Source organism: Lucilia cuprina, chromosome 4 (assembly GCF_022045245.1).
Source record: "Lucilia cuprina isolate Lc7/37 chromosome 4, ASM2204524v1, whole genome shotgun sequence".
Classification (NCBI taxonomy): Eukaryota; Metazoa; Arthropoda; class Insecta; order Diptera; family Calliphoridae; genus Lucilia; species Lucilia cuprina.
Window position 1 is genome coordinate 43,747,043 of NC_060952.1, and position 12,277 is coordinate 43,759,319.

The 12,277-nt window shown below is 27.3% G+C and overlaps 1 protein-coding gene across 2 annotated transcripts in view; it reads left to right on the forward strand.

Annotated features, from left to right (window-relative positions):
- The window catches only part of LOC111674613, a 175,622-nt gene that overhangs the window by 109,396 nt on the left and 53,949 nt on the right, over positions 1-12,277 (forward strand). For both annotated transcript variants that reach the window (XM_023435270.2, XM_046949473.1), the window contains exon 2: positions 6,324-6,433. In XM_023435270.2, the coding sequence (XP_023291038.2) occupies positions 6,324-6,433 (110 nt within the window). The remainder of the gene's footprint in view (positions 1-6,323; positions 6,434-12,277) is intronic.

Consider the following 12,277-nt stretch of genomic DNA (forward strand, 5'->3'; position numbering starts at 1 on the left):
TTTATGAGGATATATCTAATATCCTATACATACATTCATATATTCAATGGTAAGGTAAAGCGAAAAAAAAAAACAAATCGAAAGTACAACTATATACAACAAAAGAATGTAACTAAATAGAATATTCAAGACAAAAACTTTTCATTTATATGTCTGGTATTTTATGGAATGAAAGGGGCGTTTTGGATATAGGTACTGCTTATGTGTCTGTGTATAAAATAACGAAAATGAGGAAAATTAACCTCATGGAAAAATTTTAGTTTTACGTTTACGCTAGAACCTGTATTAACAATATTTTACAGCAATCAAAAGCTCTCCTGGGAACGGTTGCTATTTTCAAAATAAAGCACCGTTGTGAAGTTGAAGCTTGTTTGTAAGTATTTTACACTTTATGCTTCCTCAACTCCTACGAGAAATTTATTTTACAACTGAATAATGTAATAAATGATAGTTAGTTTATAATTTTCCACCCCATTCCTTGCTGTGACATCAACCTTTATTAATGTGTGCTTGTGGATATAGTTTGTATGTTAACTGCAATGCAATTTTAAATTTCGTATTTTATTATATTTAACAAACTATGTACTAACTACATTACTAGTAAGAGTGCCCATATTCGAATATGTCAAATCTTAAATCCACATAAAATATTATTAAAAAAAAGTTACATTGTAATTTAATATACACACCATCAAAAAAGATTTTAAATAAAAATTGGTCGTACGCCCACATAAGTATGTATATATTTATATTCTTTAACCTTATTAAACTAAAGGACATGTCCTTCCGTCTGCTGGAAGAACGATAGGATTCGAACGGAGAGATGTCTCAATTCTTTACGGGAATACTTATCGTGTTGGCCTTATGTAGCAGTGATATTTTTTCTATCAGAGGGTGATCTGATTAGGTGACACATCGGTTAATTCATAGATTTCATTCGGTTTATTCGTTATTTGAAACTTGACCATTTTTGTTTATTCGAGCGAATAATCGATCGATCGACGATTAATCGTTTAAATAAACTAGTAAATATTAGGGTTGTCGTTCGAGTAAAAATTTAATCGAGTTTTCCAATTTACAACAAAATTCAAACAATATTTTGTCGAATAATTCAATATTCGAAAAAAATTTTACTGTTACTTTTTACGCATATTTTGTAATAGTATTGAACTAAGCATTGCGTTATTTTTTTTTTTTTTTGTAAAACAAATACTAAATTTAAAGCTCTGTTATAAATGAAACAAATCTTTTACTACTTTTTGCGATTTATAAAAAATAATATTTTGTAATTATTAAAATAGAATACTTCCAGTTTTAGAAGTGATTCTGTGCATTTTTTAAATGTTTGCAAAAGCTTAACATATACATAGTTCCCATAAAACCTGTTTATTTGGAATTTAGTTGCTTCACTAGTATTATTATTTGGGTTTCTAAAAAATTAGTACATGTGGAATTCCAAATTTTTAAGCCTTCACGAGCTGGAAAGATGCAAAATTGCATTTTTCCAGTTCGTGCCGTTTGGAACATATCATGTTTTCAACAGATAGACGGACGGACATGGATAGATAATCTTAGAAAACGTTTATTGATTTCAGTTTCTATTCTAGAATTTTCTATAAATATAATAAAATCTAAATAATTTTCTTTCCTTTTATGTATGTATGTATGTATGTATGTATGTATGTATGTATGTATGTATGTATGTATGTATGTATGTATGTATGTATGTATTTATGTATGTATGTATGTATTTATGTATGTATGTATGTATGTATGTATGTATGTATGTATGTATGTATGTATGTATGTATGTATGTATGTATGTATGTATGTATGTATGTATGTACTTTGGCAAGATTGACTTGATAAATCGAATCAGAAAGTAATGCTAAGTCATTTGTTTTGGATTCATTTAAACATTTTTATTGCAATGCTTTGGCATTTAGATTTTTAAACGTTTATTGAGTTCAGTTTCTCTTCTAGAATTTTCTACAAATATAATAAAATCTAAATAATTTTCTTTCCTTTTATGTTAATATTTACGTCAATAATTTGTTTCCAAATCCCCTTAACTTCCTTCCAATTCTTTGAAATAATTCTATTTATAAGTGTAGGCGTAAATTCATAGAATTGTCTGCTGCAAGAAAAGAAAATTGATAATATTTTTTTAGGCGTGGGATGAAATAATATATATACTTTAAGTTTATAACTTATGATGCTGTTTAAAGACAATAATTACTTTATTTTCTCTTTCTTTCTAAATGTTTTGTCCATCATGATGTTTTTACAAAACATTTAAAACAAATAAAAATATATCCTTGTGTCGTATTTGTTCAAATTAAATTTATTAAATATTATTAAAGCTAATTAATTGAAATATACACCAACGTTACACTTCAATGTTACACTTGTTCGTTCGCATTTTGAGGCCCTAAATAAGTATATAAATAATTTTTCTGAGTGTACTAAATCCAATGTTAACATACGAATACATTTAAATATTCCAAGTTAATATTTAATACACATAAAATTACAAATGTATGAAGGACCAACATACAATACAAAGAAAACAAAGGAAATACAACAAACAACAACAACAATAATAACAAGTCGAGAATACATTTGAAAAATCAATAATTAACAGTTAGCATTGAAATACATGTAAAGTTCAGTTCAGTTTTTATTTAAAGCGTTAACATCGGTTTGCTACTAAAAAATTGTCTATTTATGTTCTAAACTCAAATAAACTTAATTTAAATACTTTATTTGAGAAAAATTTATTCAAGCATTATTATTATTCTTCATATGAAAGGACTTTATAAATCTAATATACCCAAATGTTAAAAAAATATTATTAGGGAAAAGTTATGTTAAACAATCACTTCGAAAAAGTTAAATAGTCAAGTTGTCACAGTAGAATGTATACGAAATGAAGTATTAAATTCATGTGGAAGGAGCCACGCCCACTAGTTCGTATTTTTTTCTTAAACGTTTTTATTGTTATGAAAGTTTTTTTTTTAAATATTTGTTAATACTTATATATGTAAATGTGTTAATTCTGAGTGTGTCTAACTTATGTTTAAATATTTCATACTAAGGTATAAATTTTTCTTTCGGAATCCATAACTTTTAATTATAAAAAAATTATGTGTGTGTATAATACACATATTTAAATATCTTACTTAATATGTGAGACAAATTTTTCTCCTGCATTTATTAACGTTATGAAATTTTTATTTGAACTAGGATATAATAATGACCAATCGTTATAAAATCAGTAGTGTGGTTAAGGTTTATATAGAAATATGTATTTTAGATCTGCCGACCAAAAGACTATGTAAAAAAGTGAAATGTTTCAACTGTTAATTTTTAACAGCCTTATTATACATCAACTTTTGTTGAATTATCTTTAAAAAAAGCAAGTTTTAGGGGATTTATTTTTTGCGGTTGTGGTTTACATGTTCATGGAATTGCCCATATGTGTATTTGTATGTAGTTTTATTATGTTCTTACATTTGTAGCAAAAATAAAAAAGTCAAACGAAAGTGAAGTGAAAATTACAATAGTGAGTTGAGAATTTTCAAGGGAAAACTTTTGATTGCACTTGATGTGTTAAAATGCCAAGACTAATTGTGGTTTTACTTGCTACTAAAAATTAAAGAAAAGAAAGCAGCAACTGCAAAAATAAATACATTTCTTTGGCACAATTGCAAATAAATAAGAACTATTTACATTTCAATAAATATAAAACGAGAGTCTATTTAAAAGTACATAGAAGTGAATGGATCAAATCCAAAAGTTTTTTACAAGTAAAATTTAATTTACTTGTAGATTTAGAGGCCAAGGGTTATTTTTTGAATCTGATTTAACATACATATTCACATTAGACCGACTCACTCTGTATGGAAAGCAAAAACGTGTTTTTGTTACCCCTATTAAAATTTACCTTGCTTTGTTTTATGATATTTCCCAACATATTTTAAGTCTAACGCAAATTTTATATGAAATACTGAGAGCGATCCAGCTCACGAATGAATAACAGCGAATATTTTGAGGGGGGCAACTCCAGCACCATTTTTTGTGAGTCGGTCTAATGTGCATCCTATTTCCGTATTAAGTTTAAAACATAATATGAATATTATTATTTTTTAACTTAATTTTAAATTGCACTTCGTACGTTTGTATAAGACAAAATAATTGTTAAAGTTTTTATGGTTTTCTTCATTATTACTATCGGGTGAACTTTTGTTTAAATTGGCAAAGTAACTAGAAAGTGTGAATGTTACAACTAAATAAATAGAGAATCTGGTCTAGGAGTTTGTAATTATTTTGGTAGATTTTATGAGGTTATTCTAAATAATTTAAGTCAAGTTCATCAAGTGTTAAATAAATTTTGTGTGAAGAATATTCTAAGAAAACAAAAACTGCTGCAGTCTGTATAATTTGATAATACGACAGGCACAATTTTTAAGCTTTATCGGACAAGAATTGCAGACATAGACAAGATAAAATTTGGATATTTTTGGTCACACAGGGTTTTAATGAGTATAATTTTTAACAAAAATTGAACCATTTTTAGCTCAAAAGATAGTGTTAATACAATTAACTTAAAGGGCTTTATAATCCCTTTATTGGATGTTCACCAAAAAAATAATTTTTATTCAAAAATATGATCTTTATAATATTCGCAACTTCATTTTACCCTATTATTAAAAAAAAATATTTTTGAGTTGTAATATATATTTTTATAGATATCCAACTCGTATCTGTTATAAAAATGCTGAAAAGTGTCTTGTAAACACATAGAGATTTTCTAAATATTGAAAAATGGAAAGAAAAAGGTACCAAAAAGTGGAAAAAGGGAAATTATGTTTTATTCAAGTTCGCAGAGCCAATTTTTGTAAAATTTTTAGTTTACTCACACAAAATAAGCTATTAGTGTGTTGTTTTAGAATTCGGGCACTACCCAGCAAAAACTTACATAACCACTTACTTTTCAATGACTACTACTTACCGTCTACATTACTTCAAATTACTCTATAATGACATATATAAATACATATAATCATATAAGTAAGTAGTTTGAGTTTTTCAGGATAATAGTTTGGTATCTTTTGCAAAAATTATTTTAAACTTGCAAAATCCTGACTGAATAAGAAACACATGAAATAATGTCATTGAAAAATTAAAATTTTTAGGAGGGATTTTTTGGTACATTTTCGTTCATCAAATTTTCTCAAATATTAAACATAAAAATATAAATTTTAACATGTAGTGATCATAGTTCCTTCTTGTAGGAACTTTTTCGTTCTTTTGATACTTTCAGAATTTTTCTTAATATTGAACATAAAAAACATGTGATTAACATGATTAATTTGGTTTAAGATAGGATACACCTAGTACGCTAGGCTTACTATAATCATGCTTATATTTGGAGTAGGGTATCAGATTGTCGATCGTTACCGATTTTTCTATTTTTTTTTATATTATAGCGAACATTTTTATTAAATTTAATTAAGAAATACAATTTTGTTCATTCTACATTAAAATGATAATGTTAAATACATATGTAATTAAATACTCATACACATTATATTTTCTCTAATATATAAAAAAAATAAAAAGTAAAAGAAATATATAACTTGCTATTATCCGAACTAATGCCAGCTATTAAGAAATTAGAGAATAAAAAGTATTAACAATTTAATCCTTTAACTCGTAATTAAACGTAAGTAATTTTTCCAGACACTTGTCTTATTTTCATTTGCTCTTTTGTGTTTCTGCAGTATTTCACTTTAAGTCTCTTAAATCATTTGTTACATTTAAATCTTATCATTGCTTTAGATGAAGACCACTTCATATGCGCTTAAACTTCCAGAGAGGAGTAAAAGAAATGGTAGGATGATTAGTTAAACTTGGTTAGTTAAACAGCCAACCAACCAGCCATGCAGGCAGTGTCATTCATTCATTCAGTCTGTTATAAGTATATATTCTTTCAAGGTTATTTCGACTGAGTTTTGGGTTTTAATTTGTATTTTTTTTTTCATTTCCTTTCATCTTCCATTTTATCTCTGCACTTGATTTGCCAAGCTTTGTCATGCTCTCGTTTATGACCTAGAAAATTATACTCTGGGGGAATGAAAACAATTATTTTTAGCCAAAATGGAAAGTTTTTAACATTCCATTTTTCTCTGTAATTCCATTTTAGCCATTTTATTATTTACTTTTATTTGGAATCTTATATTTTTTTGCTTTCAGCTGTGTGCTGCTTAAAGTATAAAATAAAATTTATTAACACTCTGGATTTTTATCATTCATTACAGACGCTCACACGGATGCCGATGTGCAGTTGAAGGTGCCGAGATGGGTGGAACGTGGTACCAGTGCGACACTAGAATGTCTGCATGATGTAGATTCGAGTGTTCTATTCAAGGTAAGAAAAACAACGAAAATATGTATGATTACGATGATGTTTTTATTAAGTATTAAGCATAAAATTTAATACAGCTTTTAAATAATTGGTTTTAGAATTTCTTTTGAAAATGTTCAAGTCTACTGATTTAATGTTATTATAAGAAAATTATTTAGAAGAATTTATATAAATTCGTTATCTTTTCGTTAAACTTTACCCTTTTATTCATAAACAACATTTTATTTTATAAAAGATTTATACCTTTATTACATAATATTTATATAAGAGAATCCTAAATACATTTAATAGATAAGATAAAAATATATAGCACTATGAAACTTACAAAATTAATGTAGCATACTTAACTGTAACATTCAATCCAACTGGATAATGACTTGTACATACTCAACAATTTGCATTCCCTTAACATGAAAGCAAGTAAAAATTACAATTACTTACTTACGACCATATGTCCTCGGAACAAGTAAGTATTCAGTATTCAGATAGGACTGAATTAATTTGCATTCACTGTCACCACGACTATCGAAGAGGTTTTGTCAATCAGTCATTATCATAACTGTATATTAGTTATTCAACCTAAAATAAAATGTATATTTTAAATAATAATTTTACAAACAAATTTAAATAGATAGTTATCTCTAAGTTACTACCATAAATATAATTTTTCTGTATATGTACATATATTAATAAAAGTACATAAATAAGAACATAAAACCCATTAAATATGGACAAAGACCTAAGTTTTTCCTACAATGAAAGTATGTAATTGGGTTAACTGTTTCGGCTTTTAAAGAAAACAATATAAAAAAAGCAAACCGACCTCGTGCTTAACAGCATTTAACATAAACCGTAGACTAAGGTCAAATAAATTAATGGCGCGGCATCGACATTGTGGTCATGTTAAGACTAATTGCAAAACCGCGACTAATACATTTAATTTACTGTATAAATGAACTCATATTCTAGGCACCCCACCCTCACCTGCAACTTAATTTTAACAAACGACCAATATACTACCTTCCACCATTTCCATCTAGATATATCGACCAAATGCTTCTGAATATGTTCAAACAAATAGCAATAAACGTGCTACAAAAAAGGATAATATACGCGTAGCATTCTCTTATACGCACACGAACACTTTACAATTCTCGTGCACTTGTAGTCCGTACAAATGTAATTCAACATTAAGTGTTCTTTTTGCTCCTTTTTAACGGATAAATTAACCAGAAACACAACGCGTTTAAAACGGAACTACGGCAAAAACATACACATAACATCATTTTTACAAAATGTAAAAAAAACATTTAGAAAACAGAAAATTAAAGCCAATTAAAACTCAAATGCAAAAATGAATACAAACGAATTGAAACAAACAACATGATTGTAAAAATGTATTACAAGCATGTGAACCACTTAGATGTGTGTGAGTATGTGTAACAATAATCCCAGTAATTCGGAGTTGCCGACTCGAACTTATACACTTCAGTGATTTTTTTAGCATTAAGGTGGTCCGAAAAAAGTTATTGCTTCAATAAAAAGCAGAGCTTTTACAAGGAAGGAAATATACTATTTTAAGTTTTTACTAATAACAGATATTAAATATAAAATTTAGCAAATTTTGATGATGAGAAGATAAAACAGTAAAAAAATTAAAAAAAAAAAACGGTAGAATGATTTATATGCACACAAAACATATTAAAGTCGAACATTATCCTGATAGCTTTATTATTAAAATAAATATATGCATTTAGGTGATTTTCGGAAGTGCACCTTTTATGGGAGTTTTGATTACCATAGAGTACATAGTACTGCATTCATATACATAAATTATATTTGTATTGAATTTTATCAAGTTAGCTTTATTTTACTAAGTGTTTAAATGATTTTCGAAAGTGGTCCTTATATGAGAGCTATGACCAATTTAGGGCCCATTCGGAAAAAAATTTTGTAAAGTGATTCATATATAGACAACACATTTTTGTGTCAAATTTAACCACAATACCTGTACTGGATAGTTATAAATATTTTGGGTGAATTTTATTTATTTCTAATGCTACATTTCAGCGTGAGCGTGTTTTACACCGACAGTCGGATGGACGTACAGATGGAAATAGCTTATGTCCGTCTATCACCACTGATGGTGGTGGAGGGTATAAAAGGAAGTTTTTTGAAAAAAAATAAAAAACAATTGTAAAAATGTTTAAAAATTTCAAAAATTAAAAAAGAAATTGTTTTGAAACAATGAAGAAATATCCTTTGGCCATTTTTTGGAGGAGAAATAGGTGAAAATAAAATCTTGTATGACCAAAATGTCTAACTTTGACACGCTCTTTTTCCAACAGTTCTAAGCCGAAAACTTTCAATTACATTTTTCTGAATTTCAAATAAAAATTCTCATTTTGAATTGTTTTTCTCTAAATTTCAAATGAAAAAATCAATATTCAAATGTTCTCTTCTGAATTTTAAATGAAAAATCTCAATTTAAATTGATATTATCTGAATTAAAAAGCAATTTTGGAGATAATTCAATGTAATTTGGCACATTATCTTCTATTGTACCGTACACAAAGTCAGTAGAAAATGGTCAAGAACGGTTCATTATTTCACCTAGCCACCATACAACTGAACCCCCCAACAGAGCTTGTAAACCACAGGTCGCAATTTTGGAGATAATGCAATGAAATTTGGCACATGATCTTTTATGGTACTGTAGACGAAGCCTATTAAAAATAGTTAACATATGTCCTTTATTTCACATAGGCCCCATACAACTGAACCCGCCAAATAGGGCTTTTAAGTTCATAATTACGTTTAATATACTCCTATCTCAACAAAAAGCTGCAAAACCTTGATGACCATGATGAACTTTATAATTTTAGGGGCTCATTTGACCCTAGCCCCTTTAAAAAGCCCCCATCAAAATTTTATTTAAATATCTACAGTTCTATTAAACAACAAATGGGTTATGTATATGTGAGGCAAGGTGCAATTCAACTTAAATGCTTTATTATGAAAACTAAATTACATTATAATACTTCTTACTGGTTTTCAGTTGAAAAGGTGTAGATTTATTTCTATTATTCCCATATACTCACGTGGAGAGTATTCACTTTTTGTAATTTCGTCACACCATGTAATTATCAATGTGACGATTGTAATACTTAATGGTTGATGTTCTTTATTGTCTTTGCTGTAAAAGTTTTAAGCAATTTTTGCGCATTATTTGTCTATGACAAAACAACGCCCTATAAGGTTGTACCTTTAAAAAAATATTTTCCTTTAATTTGTACTTGTTTGTGTTCCAGCTCAAACATTTTATTGTTAACAAAGTGTTACACGCCAAAGTAAATATTTACTCAAATATAATTATAGGAATGAAAAAAAGAGTAAAAGTAAATTTACTTTTAAGTTAAAACAAAATAAGATACTTTCCGCTTTAATTATTTATGTTCTTTTAATTATAAAGGACACTTCTTAAGGAAGAACAAATAAATAAATAATGGCTCAGCTGAAATATATATATTCCATAAGGATAATTCTATAATTTTAAGTATATTAAAGAAAAATTATCTTGTTTGAAATATACTAGTCCACCGAAATGTGAACACAATATACATATAGTATACAAACCTAAATCGATTTAACATTAATAATTATTCAAATTATTATTCGCACCCCTCACTATTTCTCTTAACCAATTTGTGAGTTTGAATAAAATTTTTCATTTTATTCTCAATACTCTAGAACAAGTAAATAGTGGAATAATATATGTACATATGTGTGGGTTTTATAAAAGTATATAGTGGGATGAATATATGTACGTGGTAGCAATAGCAACTTCCTTCCCCTTGAATTTATTTCATTATTATTATTTTATTTATTTTTTTTGAGCCAACGTTTTAACAAAACCTGTCAGGTTTTCTATTCTTACTATATGTTTCTTTATATATCAATTTAATAAATATCAACGTCATCGCTGTCAATAATGGTGAACCACTTATGTCTTAGATTTCTTTCTCTCTTGTGGCCGCAGAAAAAATAACAAAAAAAAACTACAAAATGGAAAAATAAACTATGTATGTAGAGTGAGGGCAGATACAAGAGTACAAAATGGAAAAATGGTTTGACATGGAAATGTCAATCAATTTCGATTTTGAAAACTTGAATTTTTACAGGATCTTATTTTTGATTTTATTTTAAAATAGATAAGAGTGTCTAATTGAGGTTTGTATTTATTATTATATGCATACATACAAAATTAAGATGGGGCCAATGCACTCTAATTATTGAGATAATGTAACATGTAGTTTAAACAAAGTAATTGTTATACAAATGTTTACCTCTTATAGGGTATATTGTTTAGAGAATAATGTCGGGAGTATGTAAAGAAGTGGAATGGTCAGATTTTTAGCAACCATTCTTAATTAGCGAGGACAGTTGTATTAGAAATATAATCTATTAGGATTACAGACTATTACTAGTTAAGTACGATACATTATTTTAAGTATCTCAGTAATATTATATATATGTGTCTGAAAAAACATATTTGTTTCCCATATGAATATTCAATTCATTATTGAATATACCAAAACACTATGGGTATCACTTGTATAGATTAATTTTCTAATCGGTTAGTCCAATCTAATTGGTTATTCCAGTTAAAACCTCAAGTTTCCAAAAAAGGACACTTTACATAAAACGATGCAAATAAACAGTTACTTTCTATTGTTCTTTTGAAAAAGCATTTCTGATAATGTTGCTAGACAAAAATTGTAAGTTGACACGGTTGTTAAACATTTTCTGAACAATTGTCTGCCAACATTGTAAGATCTAACAACCGTGTATAAATAGATTTAAATATGTATACTAATACAACATTGTTAATTTTTTATATAACCAAATCAATTCATAAAATAAATACACCGGCCAACGAACGAAGGTTTGTGATAACTTTTAAATCCAACTGGACATGTTGAATATTTTCTTCTATCACATACCATTTTCATGGAAAATTGCATTGAAAATTTTGTTTATTTAAAAATATATTTACGTTTAAGGGTTAATTAATATATTCGGTGTCATCATAAATACGGGTCTTATATTTATCCCAAATTTAATTTCAATCCGTTGAAAACTAAATAATATTTTACTATGGTTTCAATAGGATTTCCCAATATTGCATAGCTTGAGTTTGACCTTTACAGTTTACGAGTTAACACTATTCGATTTTACTAAAACAGGTGTATATTTTCTTAAATTATACATTATTAAAAAATTTTCTTAAAAGGCATAACAGCCTATTTTTTTAAATATTTAAGAGAGATGTAGATCTAATGTTCTACTATTTTATTCCCTTCTTTGTTTTCTATTGTCAGTTTAATGACACTAAATGATTAGTGTCAATTATTTGATGTTAAAATCCATAAATATAAATAAAGTCGTAAAAGTTTTGCAAAAACCATTTTCCACATCAAAGCCATGACGCTACTAGTTAACATAGTCCTATCGCCCGAAATTTTTACAGAATACAATTTTATATCTTTAGATATCAAAGGCCTCATTATGAATCTATTCTTTATATATTTTTTGTGAACAATATTTAATGGAATATATTTTAGTTATATTTAAGTAAAGGAAATAATGGGTATTTATATTCAAAAGTACTAAATTTAACCGCTTTTCACCCATTTTACCCCCCTTTTTTTAGTCCTTTGTTCCATTAAAATATTAATATTTTAAATTTTGTGTCTTTAGCATATTTTATACAGCAAATACATAATTTCGTTTTTAAACGTTTTTGTCCCCTTTTGGTAAATATGCATGCATATTTACGATACTATA